Source organism: Talaromyces proteolyticus (genome assembly GCF_021365285.1).
Source record: "Talaromyces proteolyticus strain PMI_201 chromosome Unknown BGW36scaffold_12, whole genome shotgun sequence".
Lineage (NCBI taxonomy): Eukaryota > Fungi > Ascomycota > Eurotiomycetes > Eurotiales > Trichocomaceae > Talaromyces > Talaromyces proteolyticus.
Window position 1 is genome coordinate 461895 of NW_025764288.1, and position 15996 is coordinate 477890.

General features: G+C 44.0%; 5 protein-coding genes across 5 annotated transcripts; 2 read left to right on the forward strand and 3 right to left on the reverse strand.

Annotated features, from left to right (window-relative positions):
- Positions 1–389: 389 nt before the first annotated feature.
- On the reverse strand, positions 390–2525 carry BGW36DRAFT_388006 (catalase-like domain-containing protein). Its single transcript, XM_046217184.1, has 7 exons — positions 2257–2525; positions 2070–2199; positions 1779–2013; positions 1635–1727; positions 1170–1589; positions 1031–1115; positions 390–965 (listed from the first exon to the last, which is right to left on the reverse strand). Exons 1-7 carry the CDS (start codon positions 2285–2287, stop codon positions 487–489), a joined length of 1473 nt encoding a protein of 490 aa, XP_046067355.1. The 5' UTR covers positions 2288–2525; the 3' UTR covers positions 390–486.
- Positions 2526–2679: 154 nt separating this feature from the next.
- On the forward strand, positions 2680–5081 carry BGW36DRAFT_388007 (uncharacterized protein). Its single transcript, XM_046217185.1, has 3 exons — positions 2680–4562; positions 4618–4781; positions 4835–5081. The coding sequence occupies exons 1-3, from the start codon at positions 3026–3028 to the stop codon at positions 4913–4915; spliced, it is 1782 nt and encodes a 593-aa protein (XP_046067356.1). The 5' UTR covers positions 2680–3025; the 3' UTR covers positions 4916–5081.
- A 274-nt stretch (positions 5082–5355) lies between these two features.
- On the reverse strand, positions 5356–6067 carry BGW36DRAFT_465054 (uncharacterized protein; the record flags this gene model as incomplete). Its single annotated transcript, XM_046222275.1, has 2 exons — positions 5356–5997; positions 6050–6067. 2 exons carry the CDS (start codon positions 6065–6067, stop codon positions 5650–5652), a joined length of 366 nt encoding a protein of 121 aa, XP_046067357.1. The 3' UTR covers positions 5356–5649.
- A 2792-nt stretch (positions 6068–8859) lies between these two features.
- On the forward strand, positions 8860–10538 carry BGW36DRAFT_400592 (uncharacterized protein; the record flags this gene model as incomplete). The annotated part of the gene is made up of 4 exons (XM_046218646.1): positions 8860–9456; positions 9517–10048; positions 10110–10420; positions 10473–10538. The coding sequence occupies 4 exons, from the start codon at positions 8860–8862 to the stop codon at positions 10536–10538; spliced, it is 1506 nt and encodes a 501-aa protein (XP_046067358.1).
- A 466-nt stretch (positions 10539–11004) lies between these two features.
- BGW36DRAFT_388013 (putative thiamine biosynthesis protein (Thi-4)) lies at positions 11005–13362 on the reverse strand. Its single transcript, XM_046217186.1, has 9 exons — positions 13210–13362; positions 12921–13102; positions 12779–12861; positions 12173–12723; positions 11961–12111; positions 11837–11902; positions 11662–11770; positions 11371–11595; positions 11005–11285 (listed from the first exon to the last, which is right to left on the reverse strand). The coding sequence occupies exons 1-9, from the start codon at positions 13257–13259 to the stop codon at positions 11167–11169; spliced, it is 1536 nt and encodes a 511-aa protein (XP_046067359.1). The 5' UTR covers positions 13260–13362; the 3' UTR covers positions 11005–11166.
- Positions 13363–15996: the final 2634 nt, after the last annotated feature.

A 15996-nucleotide genomic window follows, 5' to 3' on the forward strand; every position in this document is an offset into this window, starting at 1 on the left:
TGTTTAATATCTCCTATAAGACGCTCTACTGATTATTAAAAACTAACTTAGCATATCATTATTTGATGATGAAAATGTTTTTAAATTCAATATTGAGTACTACATCAATATGTGTAAATTCAGTATTAATATATATCTACATATAGATCGAGTTTTTATCTTTATATTTTTCACTTTGAAAGGGCGCCTTCAAACAGCGAAGATGATTAATAAATTATAAAAACATATTCAATTTTGATTTTCTTGTTTTTTGTAGCTTGTTAAAACAGAGAAAGTAATTTTTTTCATTAGGGCTGAAATTTTTTTTTAAACATAGATAACAATTGATGAGGGCGTATATTAATAATTGTTGAATTCTTGATTGCAAAAAGATTAAGTCGAGAGGGTTGTAGTCAATTAAGTCATGGATTCGTAATTTCTTCGAAGTAACTAGTCTAGATATCTAAATTTATTCTACAGTATACCTGGGAATAACATTCAAGCAGATTAAAGGTGCGCGTTAGTGCTGGCTTTAGAGACCATTAGTTGACCAATTCGAGGGTCAACCTTGCTAAACATCGCCGTAACAGCTTCCCTTAACTGAACAGGCACATCCTCCAAGGTTTGCGAGACATTTGCAACCCACTGCCGTTTTTCAGCCTCATCAAAAACCTTATTCCACAATTCTCGTGGCTGAATATAGTCCTCATCATCAACCAAAATCTCATTCTGGCCGAGGCTAGCGTTGCGTTCGATGCGTTCAGTGTGTCGTACGTCTGAAATAATCTGACTGGGCGAACCGGGGCTTAAAGTACTGCGCACGTAATTCGGATCACCGCCATAATTTCGTGTCATTGTTGCCATTCCATCGCGCTCAAAGGGTGCGTAAACAGGGCAGATTGCGCGATTTGAAGGAAGTTGCGTGTAGTTCACCCCCAAGCGGTATCGTTGAGCGTCAGGGTAAGCAAACATGCGGGCTTGCAGCACTGTATAGCAAAAAAGAAGTTAAACATCTTGCCAGGCTGAAAAGGTAATTCTAACATGTACTTACTAGGATCAGGTGTCATTGCAATACCAGGAACCATGTTGGAGGGTGAGAATGCTGCTTGTTCGATCTCGGCAAAATAGTTCGCAGGCTAGATGTTTTGTCAACACTTTCTCCCTGCATTTTCACGGAAATGGAATCTCACATTTTTGTTTAAACTCATTTTACCAACCTCAATCAAGGGAAAGTCCTTGTGGGGCCACACTTTGGTGATATCAAAAAGAGCACGGCCGTAGGTTTCGGCCTGCTCAGGCTCCATCACCTGCACGTACAATTTCCAGACTGGAAATTGGCCACGCGAAATGGCGTCCCACAGATCTTGGTTATGAAAATCGGCATTAGCACCGGCCAGGCGAGTGGCCTCTTGTCCGGAGAAGTGGGTAATGCTCTGAGTTGGACGAAAGTGAAATTTGCAGTACCGGAATCTGCCATCGGCTGCAACCAGCTTAAAAGTATGAACGCCAAAACCTGTCACTCGACGAATCGAATCAGGAATGCCTCGGGAGCCAAATAGATGCATTAAAGCGTGAACACTCTCCGGTTGGTTTACATGGAAGTCCCAGAACTGAAACTTAGCCGTATCCAACAAAATGTACTAAATGACACTCACCATAGTCCAATCTGGCCGGTTTGTAGCAGGATGCTTTTTATGGCTTCTGTTCAAGGATGGAAATCTGACCGGATCACGCACGAAGAAAACTGGCTTCGTAAAATTAGAAGAATAGGCGTAACAAAGGACCTAGGGAAACCTTACAATGTGGTTTCCTACAATATCGTGATTGCCTTCCTCAGTGTAAAACTTGACAGAAAAGCCTCGCACATCTCGGACTGTGTCTGCACTGCCCTTCTCCCCACCAGTGGTACTTAGGCGGAAGAGTACTGGGGTTTTCTTGCCAACACCGTTTAGGAACTTAGCTGATGTGAGCGAAGAAATATCGTTGGTGACCTCAAACTCGCCCCAAGCACCCGCAGCTTTAGCATGGACCACCCTGTCAGACGCCAGAAAATTAGCATTCTTAATGTGTACTGTCGACTGCTTCCATACCTTTCAGGAATACGCTCGCGGTTGAAGTGCGCAAGAGTCTCGATGAGAAGGGTATCACCTAGTGTTGTGATGCCTCCGCTGCCATAAACAGGCAGTGTGGTACTGACAGATGGGTCTGAAACTGGTTGGCCTTTTTGCAGGAGTTAGAGAGAGAAGATTGGTGATGATGAAACCTGGAACACTGCACCTTCTGCCAATGTAAAAGGACGTTTCGACATGGCTATTTCCGCTTCTTGTTTTCTTCTAATGTGTTCCAAATGGATGCGTTGTGAATACTCTACGGAATTGTCTGGGGGAAGTTGGCCTTTATGGGTTCATATCTATACGCCGAGAAACAAAATTGTCCTCCGAAGAAAGGCCGATTTACTCTTTCCAAATTAGGGACTAAATACCTAAATAGGGAGTAGCGCGGAAAGCCTAAAGGTAAATCGTTGGTCCGGGAGTCCTCCAGGCGCGTGCCGACTCTTCACCGAGTCTTTGCCGGGCCTAGACGCATTTTAAGTGGCCACAGCCTCTGACGTAGTAAACGTTATGAGTAAGCGCAGTGTATGGAGCTATAATAAATTCCCCTCATGAGGGGAAAAAACAGTCAGATTTTCAGCTTATTACTGAGCATGTGAGTCCAAAGCCCTAATTACCCCTCATGAGCGATTAAAAACGGTCTATTTTTGACAATTTTGACATATGGTGCATCTGTATACAGTAATCACCTTTCTGTATTCAGTAAAACTACCAATTTCAGCACTTCATCTCTGCGTGATGTCATTCGGAATCCGGCAACAGGCCTGAATTATCTCGACAAAATCATGCAGCCAGTACCAAGATGCAACCTTATAAAGCCAGCATTTCATCTCATTTGTTTCCTGTTCGATAAGAATATCAAGCCTTCAGCTTAAACAAGCAACCTCAATTTTACTCGATATCCACATTATCACGAACAAAATCAAATTCCAACCATGGCAGCTGTTTCGAACGGTTCTGAGTACGACTTCATCATCGTGGGTGGTGGCACTGCAGGTAATGCAGTTGCTGGCCGCCTGGCTGAAAACCCTGACATCCGCATTCTAATTGTCGAAGCTGGAATTCCGAACCCAGATCAAATTGATCAAATAACCACCCCATCAAAGGCATTTAGCCTTCGTGGCAGCAAGTATGACTGGGCCTATAAAACGACGATGATCAAGCGCGACGACTATGAGCGAATCGAAAAGCCAAATACCCGTGGAAAAGCCCTTGGTGGAAGCTCATGTGCCAATTACTTCACCTGGATCCCAGGCTCCAAGCCCACTTTTGATGACTGGGAGGAGTTCGGTGGTCGAGATTGGAATTGGGACAACTGTGTGGATTACCTACGCAAATGCGCCACTTATCATGATGACGAAAAGCTTTATCCAACTGAATTGAGCAAGATTGGTACAGGAGGGCCTGTGCAGATCGCTCATGCTGACCTGGTGCCGGAGATGCAGCCGTTCCGTGATGCACTCACTCAAGCATGGGTTTCCAAGGGTCAACCTCTGACAGAAGACATCTACTCCGGTGAAATGAAAGGACTTACGCACTGTGTGGATACGATCTACCAGGGCGAGCGCCAGGGTAGTTTCCTGTATCTGAAGAACAAGCCAAACGTGACAATACTTTATGGGGTTCAATCAAAGCGTTTGATTATTGATCCCGCAACAAAAGTCTGCTCTGGTGTTACTGTTGTCAGCGAAGCCTTTAACACTGAGATCAGCGTCTATGCTAGTCGTGAGGTGATTTTGTCACAGGGCGTATTTGAGACTCCCAAGCTTCTTATGTTGAGCGGTGTTGGCCCGGCGGCTGAACTGGCTAAAAACGGGATTGACACCATTGTGGAATCCCCCCATGTCGGTCAACATCTGCTAGATCACCCAATCGTACCTTTTGTGCTCCAGATCAAGGATGGACTTGGTTTAGATGATCACATCCTTCGCTCCGGTTCTCTCAACGAAGCAGCACTAGCCCAGTACAAGCGTGACAAAACAGGCCCTATCAGCTCCGGATTGTTAGAACTTGTCGGATTCCCCCGTATTGATGAACGCCTGGAGAAGTACCCAGAATATCGGGAGGCCAAGGCTGCAAATGGAGGTCTGGATCCATTTGGACCAGCGGGACAACCTCACTTTGAGCTAGACTTTGTTGGCATGTTTAGTACCGCGTTCCAGTGGCACTACCCAGTGCCCGAGAAAGGCAGCTATATGACTGTTATTGTCGATCTGCTGCGACCCCTGTCTGAAGGCGAAGTTAAATTGAATAGCTCAAGCCCACTGGTGCAACCAAACATCAATCTCAACTTCTTTGGTAATGACCTAGATATTTTGGCAATGAGTGAAGGTGTACGCTGGACATATGATGTTCTTACCAACGGTGCCGGATTCAAGGACATTGTCGTCGCGGAGTATCCTTGGAAAATGCCTCTCCAGTCCGATAAAGAGATGAAAGCCGCTGTTTTGGATCGAAGCCAGACTGGATTCCGTAAGATAGCCCCCCCTAAAAAGAGAGACTAATAAAAAAGCTGATTACTCTATAGACCCTTGTGGTACGGCACGTCTCTCGAAGAGCATCCATCAAGGTGTCGTTGACTCAAAACTTCGAGTCCACGGCGTGCGCAATCTCCGGATTGCTGACGCTTCTATCATCCCTGTCATCCCTGACTGTCGTATCCAGAATTCAGTGTACATGATTGGCGAGAAAGTGAGTAGAAATTCTCTCAACTTCTGTAACAAGACTAACGTATACTACCTTAGGCCGCTGATATTATCAAATCCGAACACAAGGATCTTTATCAGGCGAAGAATATTCCTTACTTTGTCTCGAGCAGACTATAAGGTTGCCTGTAGTTTCAAGAAGGAGAATAAATTGCCATGTATCCAACAGTGATCACTCACTTTGGCGGAATAGAATTAGGAAGCCATTATCACTTTTTATTTGGCTTTTTGCTTTTAGTTTACAGCATTATATCATCGAAAATATATATTGAAGCTTGTCCATTAATTTCTCCCTCTCACTGAATTCAATAAACTATTAATTAGCAGCTCTTGGCTTATGCAGGCCCGTAAGTAGACCTATAGTCCCCAACCACCGGCCAGAACTCTGCGATCAGCGGCGCGCTGAACTTGGCTTTGAAATTATTTATCTGATAAATTAACTGTGGAGTCTATGTCTTCTTTACATGCTTTGATTTTATTAATTATTCTCTAGTTAGGTCGATTTCGTCTACAGTCATTTGAGTATATGACAAGATTTTAATAGTAATTATAATATTATTCGTTCTAAAACTAAACAATTGAATCATTTAAACCATAAGATCTAGTTATTCCACCCATTATTTCAATATGTGTGGATAACAATAAATTTAACCAAAACTCCAGACGCCCGAATGAAGAAATCTGTAATGGTATCATCGATGTCGTGTGAGATATCAATATTAATATTGATACATGAGAAAGTGAGGTCTGCCGTAATAAAGCTTTTGTTCGCGGTCACAAAATGGCCGCAATATGACAATGTGATTTTGGTATTGTGGTGATATTATTCGATTCATTGATGATGTTGACGGTGTCTACCCCTTCAACGAAAACACAGTGCTGGCAGCCAGGTAAAAATCTTTCCGCTCCTTGATATCAGCAGCCTGAAGTGCACGCTTCTTCTTCAGGTCCTCCTTAGCCGCCAGTATAGGCTTCTTCTCTGACATGACAGAGGCTTCCGATGACGTGCAAGTGCTGTTGGACCGCAAGGTGGTCTTTGAGTCGCGGCGGGTGATACGAGGGGCGTCGAGACCGAACATTTTCAGCTTCTGGATGAAGGCTGATAGTTTAGATAGTAGAGACGTAATTGTGGCAAGGAAGCCTTGAGGCTGAGTATGCTTGAGGATTGACGTTTGGGTGATGTGTTGTTGATTGATGTCTTGCTGACTGGAACTAAGGAGGAATGAATTGAGAGGACGTCCTCGTCTTATATACCTTTCTTCCCCTACACATGTTGATAAATACGAGTCTGGGAGTCTGGCCCACGGTCCAGATGAGCAAGTCCGACCTCTCTTCCCGTATAGAAGAGAAGAGGCGTAGTTACTCCGAACTTTGTTTGTATGTATAATTGTAAGCAATATCGTATGAAGTGGGACTAGGTCCGGAATAGATTTTCGGTCGATTGTCCACTGTCTGTCTAGTGTATCCCGCTTATTGACTCATACTGTGTCGGATTTTTGACAGCGTTGAACTAGGCTCGGAGATCTTATTTCCGATCGGAGCACCCATGCCGTACGTTTCGGTCTATAGAGAACAACATGTCTTTAGAATATACTAGGAATATCTTTAAAAAGAAGTGATTAGTACTAATGAAGTGAATCCTAGTCGGTAATTCACTTATTTTCTAATTGTCTTCTCATAACATCATTGAAAAGATTAGCGTCGGAATAGTATCTGATGACCGCAAAGGTACTCATCAAGTCCGACCCAATCATTGCTATGAGGGCTCTCCTTTCTGCCTAAATCTCCATAAAAGCCATGGAATTCATGTGTCAGTAGCGAATTAGTTTGCTAGTTATTCTAATTAATAAAGCTTGCGTCGGAATAGCAGAATAGCGTATACATGAACTCCGAGCCAATCACGGCTATTACTGCTTTTTATTCTGGGTATGGTGACCTGCAGTTATAAGAGTCATCAGGACAGATAATTAGGCACCAACGCCAGCCATTGGATCATTCATGTTGATTTCACCACTGATCTGTAAGCATGCCAAGCCTATTTCAAGAATTTGCGCCCTAGGACATATGACTCAAACGCTGCTTCGGGGAATACGAGCGAATACGAACTTGATTATTAAGAAGCTTATTCGAATAACTGACCAGTTAACTAGTTGCTACGATATATGAATTTGTAAGCCTCCAGTTAATTAATTAACGTAAAGTATTTTAGGCTTGTATCAATTGATCTCATACATAAATAACCGTATAGTTGCGTGATGTGAATTGGGTAATTCATATATTCTCGCGATCGTTTTGTCATTGCGTATAAAAAGGCATTGGAGGATGTCTATCAGATTCAAGTGGTTTTATAACATAGGATACCTGCTGTCTCCATATTTAAGCCCGATGTCTTTGCCTGGGTCATTCTGACCAAGTAAGAGAAAGGTGGAGTCTCGGAATATAATTTTTTAGCTGTCCACATTTAAATTTGGTGAACTCCGAAACAACGCCATTAGGACCACTAATTCCGCCGCACTCGGCGTTTAGTGAGGCTTAAATAATCAATTATATTATATCATCATCATCATCATTTTGTTAGATGTTAATTATAGAGAAGATTTTGAGATTGACGTCATTGCAAATTACGTAGTTCTCCTTCAGGCATCCCAGATTCTGCATAGTAAAAGTGCCCTGTGCCGCTCGCAAACTACGTAAACAATTTCTTCTGTGGTTATTTAGCTGTGAGGTTTTGTTTTCAAGTATTAGGTTAGTCCTTCAAATGCTCTGGACGGCAAGTTCCAAAATTATAAATACAATAACTGATGATTCTTGATATCAAGCAATCTGTAGGGCAATCATCGTTGACAGTAAGATAGCTGTAGGAACCCTAGTAGATAGGCGAGCTAATTTGACAAGCTACATATAGAATGGCCTGGTCAATATAGATACTAGTGAAATTATCACGTGCATGACATCTGGAATATCTAGATTGACTTAGCCATGTTTTGGGACTGTAAGGTTCTAGGCTAATGTGAAGCCTGAGGCAGCAACAATCTGACTAAATAGAAAGGCGGTGGCAGAATAGACTGGTGTATTGTAGCTCCCGCTGGTGCCCATGTTTCCCCACTTCATGGAAATTCCCGACAATTATTGTCCTTGTCCTTTATTGTCCGACAGTCCATACGCTTCGATTACACATACGATTAGCACTTAGTTATAGGTTTACTATATAGATAACCAAAATCTCTAGATACAGCCACGTATAGATATTATGTCTTCACCTCTCTTGACAGCATAATGCGTTAACGCGGGGTGCCAGTTCATCGCCCAATGTTTGATCACAGCAACGCATTGCCAGCTCACACGTCCCTGGCTTCAATGATTGTTTACGGAGCATCAAATTATTTAATTTTCTCGCACGTTTGTTACCCTCAAAACCTATACCAACAGTTGAACCAATTATAATGGTACGCATTGTAGGTACTCGTAACTAAGCTATTGTTTTCCAACTGTGTTGGTTCCCGCAGTGACGCCGCCGTCGGTCACTTTATTATTATTTAGCATTAAGATTTCAGCTCTTGATTTTCCTCCCGCCATCAATCCCACCACCGTCAACACAGACTCTCCTCCCCAAGTTATCGCCAACGAGTGATCACTGTTCTCCCTCTTATCACCCGATTTCGAGACATAGTTTTGACGGCAGGCTGCATCTATTTAATTGATTCAGCATTCAGTGTTCGGCGTCCGAGAAATCACCAGACCAGGACTCGTGGGACCGACAAACCGGTGTCGGCCTTGCGACCGAGGGGCACCGGATCACAGTGAGCAAGGCGCTGATCGTTTGTATCACGCCTTGCGTTCTAGATTGCGCCAATATTATCAATAATTCTCTGATAATTCTCTGGTTCTAACTAGTTAAAACCTCTCGTCTTTGATTATTGCCATTTCACGTCCCCTCATCTTCGTTTTGGTTTTCTGGAATTTGCGTTTATATCTGTATCACTAGCGACTAGCACATTTAGCGAGCAGTGGAAAGATTGCGAATATTTGTCGATTACAAAAACATACATTTCTTGCTCGTCGCCATGACCACCGAAATCGAGAAGGGTATTTCAACATCACACAGTGGGGAGGTAGATACAGTCAGGGAGGGGGATGCGAAAGTGGCTTCTGATAACGATTCCGGGGAGCGGCCAGTGCGAAGAAAGCTCAAGGAAACGCGAATAACATCCGACCCTCACGCACCCTCACAACAAGACGATGACGCTGAAAACTCGTCCGAAGATGGCGACGGCCGCGGCCGTATGACGAGGAAAAGGTCTCGCGATGATCTACAAGTCGATGAAGATGAACAAGAAAGCACTGAATACAAAGAGTCTGGCAATGGACATCGCAGGAAGAGGTCGCGTGATGCCAAAAATGATGAGGATTTGGCGGCGAACGACCTGCAAAACACGCCAGAACCGACTGCTAACGACGATACATCACATATATTGAGCCCGAAGAAGAAGCGGAGTTTGGACCAGTTAGAGAAGGACAGTGAAAGTGTACCGAGCGAGGATAAGCAGAATGCACTTGAGAATGACAAGGCACGAGCGGAAGGAGAGCGTGAGAAGAAGAGGCACCGTGACGCTTCCAAGGAACGGCGGGATGCAGCTGACGGAGCGGCTGCGCCAACAAAGGTGAGTTTGCTTTATAGTTGTATATTGAAATGAAAAGTCGACTGACTGAATATTCGTCAGCCGCCTCTACCAGCCTCTTTCCTGAATACATCTACTGTCTCGCCATTCGCGTCATTAGGCGCCAAGTCAGCCGAGAGCGAGGGAGCTAAAGACAAAGTCACATCATCATCGGCGTTTGCAGCGTCAGGGCTGGCTAATTTTGCGAAGTCGGAACAGTCACCATTCGGTACACTGGGAAGCTCCGCAAGCACGCCTTCGGTTTTCAAAACATCCGACTCGACACCAGTAGAGAAGCCTGGCGGTAGTGGATTTGCAGCGACCGCCGGTGCATCACCCTTTGGTAGTACGGGCACATCTGGATTTGCCAGTTTGGGTTCTGGATTTGGAAGTGGATTTGGAAGTGGCTTTGGGGAAAGCAGTGGAAAATTGAGCAGCTTTGCATCTACAAGTGGCTCAGGCTTTGGTTCATCCGCAAGCAAGCCGTTTGGAGCCGCAAACGAGTCGGACAGGGAAGACGAAGATGACGGTGAGGATAATGTTCTTGCCGGGGTTGAGAAGGAGAAAGAGGACGAGCGGTTTTACGAGCAACAAAGTATGTATATACTCTTAACCTCGTCGTGTCAGGTAAACTTATGCTAACGTGATACTTCTAGTCGAGACGGGCGAGGAAGAGGAACAAACATACTTCTCCTCCAAGGCTAAACTCTTCCATTTTACCAACAAGGAATGGAAAGAACGCGGAGTCGGCACATTCAAGGTGAATGTCAAAGAAGCCAAAGATTCCGAGGACAAAAAACTGTCTGCCCGGATGCTCATGCGAGCCGATGGAGTCTTGCGTGTGATGCTTAATTCGCCCATCATCAAGGGAATGCCGCTCGGGGACGTGTCAGGGGAAGAGCCCAAGACGAAGCAGTTAAATTTGGCCAGTATAGAAAATGGCATTACTGTCCCTCTATTACTAAGGGTATGTTGGCATCTAATCATAGGGAACTAGCTTGAGTACTGACATTTATTAGCTTGGCAGACCCGAAACAGCGAAGGAGTTGTATCATGTGATTAGCGACTTACAGAAACAACTATAACATAAACGGGCACTCTATTTCATCATGTTGACCACATAACCAACATTTTCACGATATTATTTTTTTGGCATGCTGAAATTTCAACTAAAAGGACTCTTAAAGAAGACTATCAGGTCACATGACTGACCTGGAGCAAGGCACGTGATATATTTTCTCGAGAGGCCCCGTCAGAAACGCAAACAAGACAATTTCAGGAGTTTTTCAGCATAATTTTCTTAGTATAAGTCGTTTATTTCTTTGGGCTTGTTATCAATTTCAGAACATACATTTTCTTGCATATGCATGTATTCTGAATAATCAATCAATCAATCAAGTGGATCGACAGAGTTCAAACATTCCAAATGTCAATGCTTTCAATATTGGCGGAGTTAGCCGATGGATGGGTAGAGGGTTAGATATTTCCTTTGATAGCTACGTGATTGCAATGATTAATGGATTACTATATTATCTCTACCAAATATTTGTATTTGTCCACGTTGCTTGAATTCTGAGCTACAGATTGGCGAGGTTTTTGCCCCTTTATTCTATTATGAGTGATGACTAACCATTTGCTATACATTTAATGTCTTTAGGATTAAAACTGGGGCATAATCGATCGACCACAGTGACTTGATATGCTGCACAGGAACTAAACCCCCAATCCCATCTCCCAAAACCCAATCTCCAATTCTGTAGCCTTCTTAAAAATACCAATCAACTCCTCCATCCTACTCGGCGAAACTTTTTGCATATGACTTTCAAGCAATTCTATAAAACGAGTTCCCGAATTTTGTCAGTTAAACTATCCAGTCTGGATTAAGCTTTGATAGTATGTGTATGGATTGACACTCACCCGACCCCGTTCTCACGGCATCAACATAATCATCCGCCGTGTAGTTTTCAATCCACTTCCAATACCGATTCCCATCTTTCCCACTGATGGTGTTTTTGGTATCATCATGTAGTCGTCGCGCAATAGCACCGTAGCCGATGAGACAAGGCGCCAGGGCGACTTGTAATGCTAGCCAGTCTTCAGATTGGCCGATGTCGAGGATATAGCGACTGTATGCAACGCATGCTTTTGAAATTTTTTAGCTGAACCATTTTCTTCTTCATTGTTTGTAGCAGTGGATAAGACACACACCTTGCTTTTCTGGTGTTGCTTCCATTTCCTGGAGTGTGAGGCCGAAGCTAGCGCAGTAGTTGACATGTAAGGCTGTTTCGGTTTTGATATGAAGGACTATCTTTGCAGACTATTCAATTAAGTTAGCGAAGTTTAGTGATTAATGAAAGAATTCAAGGGAAGGGGTATAACATGCCGCTGCGATGGAATCCATCGATCGAGCTTTATAGGATGCGAGAGCATTGCTCCTTGCAAAATGGACCTTGTCAGGTTAGCAGATTTTATAATCACGAGGCAAGAAAGAGACAAGGAAGGAATACAAGATATAGATAGTCTTGGACTAGATAGTCCTTGAACTTCTCCACAGGAAGGCTTCCATTACCTATTCCGGTCACGAAATCGTGATCAGTGAATTTGTGCCAGATGGGTTGAATATCTTCTCTGCTAAGGACGTAGTCTACAAATTGCCCTCTTTTAATAACATATTAGCAAGAATCATCTCAGCTCAATGGGAAAGGGATGATGTTCTTACGGCGCAAAGGGCAGCATATAGAACGAATGAAAATGATTAATCGGTCCACTCCCCTGTCCCATATCAACGCTGGACTTGATGCCTGCCTCGACATATTTTATAGCCGCGCGAATCGATCTTTTCAGATCACTGCCACGGGCTAAATTGGCTGCAATGGCTGATGCAAGCGAACACCCCGTCCCGTGCGTATTCTTCGACGTCAGAAACTCCGTTTCAGTAAGGAAAACGTCTTCATTATCAGCAGAGTACAAAACATCAATGACAACCCTGGCCTCATTAGCTGATTTTGCTTTTTTTCGGTCACTTGTTAGGGGTAGATGGCCGCCTTTTAGCAAAACAGCTTTGGACCCGAGAGTATGCACTTGTTTGGCAAGTGTTATCATTTCGTCTATATTCTGGGGCTCGGTGAAAGATATCCCTGCGTTTTCAAGCAAGAGCTGTGCTTCGGGGATGTTGGGGGTTAGGACCGCGGTGAGGGGTAGAAGTCTTGTGCGTACATGCTCAACGGCATTGGAGGGGAGAAGACGCGAGCCTGACGTAGACACCATAACCTTGCGAGGAAGTTTAGTCGATATTGACATTGAAAAAAGGGGATTGGAGTCGCACGGGATCAAGGACAATGGTCTTGACGGCATGCCGTGTCAGCTCTTCTGCGATGACATCCACGGTCTCTGCGGACGAGAGCATTCCTATAGTCACATTTTAGTCTGTATATTATAATTTATAATTAAGGAGAAGGTGTTCGTACCGAGTTTGACTACATCTGCGCCGACATCATCCAATGCGGCATTGATTTGCTTCCTTACAAACTCTGCGGGGATGATGTGGATATCCTGCACGCCCAGCGTATTCTGTGCAGTCAATCCCGTGGTAGCTGTAAGAGAGTAGACACCATGAGCTGTTAGAACGCGCTGATCTGCCTCGATTCCGCTGTTTGGCACTATTATTAGTATTAATTTTTCGATATGTAGACTGAGATGCATTGCTGGGAGCCAGGCAGATGATGCAATAGTTGGAGGGGTGGACGGGTTACATACGCTCCACCAGAGCTATCTGAACCCGCAATGACAAGCACTTTAGGGGGCATAGCTCGTAGTTGCTATGAATGACTTTTGAAATATCAACTTTGATATAATGAATGTTTGTTGAGTTAAAGGAGACACATTGAAATACGAGGCAGAGCAATCCGGTCTCGGCAGAGAAAATAATTGCGGGTCTGTGGGGTTACCGTTTACCTGGCGTTACAAATATGGGCAATTTTGGGACAAAGCTCGACAGTTCTCCATTCCTTTCCTCATGTGTACAACTGTAGCTGTGCCAATTTTCAATCGCAGATCATCTCATCAACAAATAATCAGGGCCACCGGCCAGCCAAAGAAGAAGTCAAATGCATGTGTACCATGCCAGCAGCGCAAAGTTCGCTGCGATCCTACTGCGGTAGACATCCCATGCTCCCGCTACGTATCGAAGAACCGCGCTCAGCTTTATACACTCGTCACTCAGAAAAGAGCGCAAGTAGGACTACCGGCATGCAGAGGCGAGTCCGGGAAACATAAATTTTGACCCAAATTCTGCAGTCCAAATAAGCAAACGCGGAAGATGTTCCAGCAAGCGCCTCCAGATCGCCGACTACCTCGACCTTTCTCAAAAGACCCCGACAACACTCTGGTAAGTGCTATCTCAGTAAATAACATCACAAAAGGCCAACTTAACCCTAGAGATGTGATGCTGACACTGCCTTAAATTTTGGACCAAACTGCTGCTTTACACAGTCCCATATCTTTTCAAGACCAGCAATCCCGCCGGTCGACTGATCTTCTTTGGGAAGATAGGACTCATTCAAATCTCTAGCGGCGTCCAGATTTACTAAGATCAGTGGATCGAAGCCGAATGTCCTGAGATGCAATCATTTTTAGCTCTGTCTATCCGTCCAATATTGAGTTTGAAGATCACCAACCTACCAAGTCTCGGAAGAAGACACTCATGTGCAAACGTTGTACCGCATGGGTGCCGTACCTACTACGACAAACGTCTCAGCACCTGCTAGAAGCGCAGTCTTGATTTAGCAGCAGTATATATTCAAATATTTTGATCGCTTAAGTTCCATCTCAATTTTAGGAGAAGTTCTAGGACATCATCACCACAAACGATTAATACCAGTAGACTTACCAAGCCTAGATAACGAGCGGAACAAAGATAATGAACTAGCAGGAATGGCATATTTGAACTCAAAGAATGTATTACAGCTTCCACCAAGGGCAGCGTGGTATGTTTCTTTCTTTAATAGCAATGAGCCTATACGCTTAGCAACATCCTTTTATAGTGTGACCCTCTTGTGTCTGCTCTTCGAATATAGCTATCCATATACTCCTATTCTGGACAAATCCCAGTTTTATAAAGAATTTCGCAGTAATAGAAGCTCGCATTTTCCTTATGAATGCGATCTTTGCCAATGTAATTCCCTTGCGCCTATGGAGACGATAACTGCATGAGGCTATGAGAGCAGGGATTCTGCCCAGCGAGATTTTGCTCTTAAGGTGCAGCTCGTGCATGACTTTGGCTGTGAAAGGAACAGTTGAAAATTTTATAGGATTCCATTATATTGAGCTTCTTTCAGTTTTTCTTTGCCCCGAAACAGGATCACAGATTCTAAGCGTATAATGCGATCTGGATCGCTATGCAAATAGGGCTTTATAGACAGTAAGTTGCACTTCTAGCCCCTTGCACTAAGCTCTTTCTTGGTTTTAGTAATGAATATATATAATGACTTACATGGTTCCTAATCGAACAGAAACCTTAGAGAAGAGCTCCACTCAAACACTCACAAGTTGTACTGTTGAATATGGTGGTTTCTTTTTGTAAGTGTACAAGGCTGTTATAGATTCCTACTATTGACAAGCTATGGCGTAGACACGAGATGTGGTGATATCTGTCTTTGGATTCTTTAACACCCGATGCATGAATGACAGAGAGACAAGATGTAGTACCTCTAACAGAGTATAACTGGGTGGCAGAGCTTGAGATGATCATCGATATTACGCGAGAGATTTTAACTCCTATAGAGGTCATCCACAGATAATACTCCATTAAGAATTACTGACTGGCTACGTTCAGTAGGTCCATCACCCCAGCAGTGTACCTGTATGCTGGATCTTAAGAGGGGTTTATAGGTGTCGATGTCTTGTACTTATCTCGACTGAAGAAAATCGGGCCGGCACTCCTCAGAGTACAGTGAGCGGGTTAACTATTGGAATCGCGCATTAAACCCTGTGATCTAGCGTCTTGTCTACCTTTTACCCGAGAGTACCGCAAAACAAGACGCGTTCACAAGATTTCAGAATGTTAAGAGATGGACTCAATCAATCTATCTAGATTCATTCCTGGATCTGTATGGTTTCATAATGCCACAGGAGCCCGGGACCACATCGGCAATATCTACTTGCGCTGTGCAAACTTTCAGACATTTGTTAAAGCTCCTAAGCTTGACTGTGATATCACTGAGAGCTATTCGGTGTAGTTGAACTTGTAGGACGGGGACGTGTAACCTAAGAGTCGGAGAAAGGCCCTCTGAATATGTATTAATCCAAGCATGGCTTAATGGGCTATTTCTGCCCCCGACGACCACATAAGTTAAATTTCGGGGTTATACATAGAAAGTCATAGGGAAGATTGTGGGTGCTTGTCCCGATCTAGTTCGTGCGGCTCGCCACTCCTATAAGCAACGATTCTGCGGCTGGAGAAGGCATCCAGGCAGCCAAAGTGTGGCTTAGAAGTGGTAATGTTCATATAGCTCTTCATAATTAGACACCTCTATGAGATATTGG

Coding starts and splice junctions, on each gene's coding strand:
- BGW36DRAFT_388006 (XM_046217184.1), bottom strand. CDS start 2,287: ATGTCGAAACGTCCTTTTACATTGGCAGAAG. Junction 2,200..2,256: donor TCCTTTTACATTGGCAGAAG/GTGCAGTGTTCC, acceptor TCCTGCAAAAAG/GCCAACCAGTTTCAGACCCA. Junction 1,728..1,778: donor ATATTGTAGGAAACCACATT/GTAAGGTTTCCC, acceptor AATTTTACGAAG/CCAGTTTTCTTCGTGCGTGA.
- BGW36DRAFT_388007 (XM_046217185.1), top strand. CDS start 3,026: ATGGCAGCTGTTTCGAACGGTTCTGAGTACGACTTCATCATCGTGGGT. Junction 4,563..4,617: donor TCGAAGCCAGACTGGATTCC/GTAAGATAGCCC, acceptor ATTACTCTATAG/ACCCTTGTGGTACGGCACGT. Junction 4,782..4,834: donor TGTACATGATTGGCGAGAAA/GTGAGTAGAAAT, acceptor ATACTACCTTAG/GCCGCTGATATTATCAAATC.
- BGW36DRAFT_388013 (XM_046217186.1), bottom strand. CDS start 13,259: ATGCCCCCTAAAGTGCTTGTCATTGCGGGTTCAGATAGCTCTGGTGGA. Junction 12,862..12,920: donor CGCAGATGTAGTCAAACTCG/GTACGAACACCT, acceptor ATGTGACTATAG/GAATGCTCTCGTCCGCAGAG. Junction 11,286..11,370: donor TGCCGTGAGAACGGGGTCGG/GTGAGTGTCAAT, acceptor CTCGTTTTATAG/AATTGCTTGAAAGTCATATG.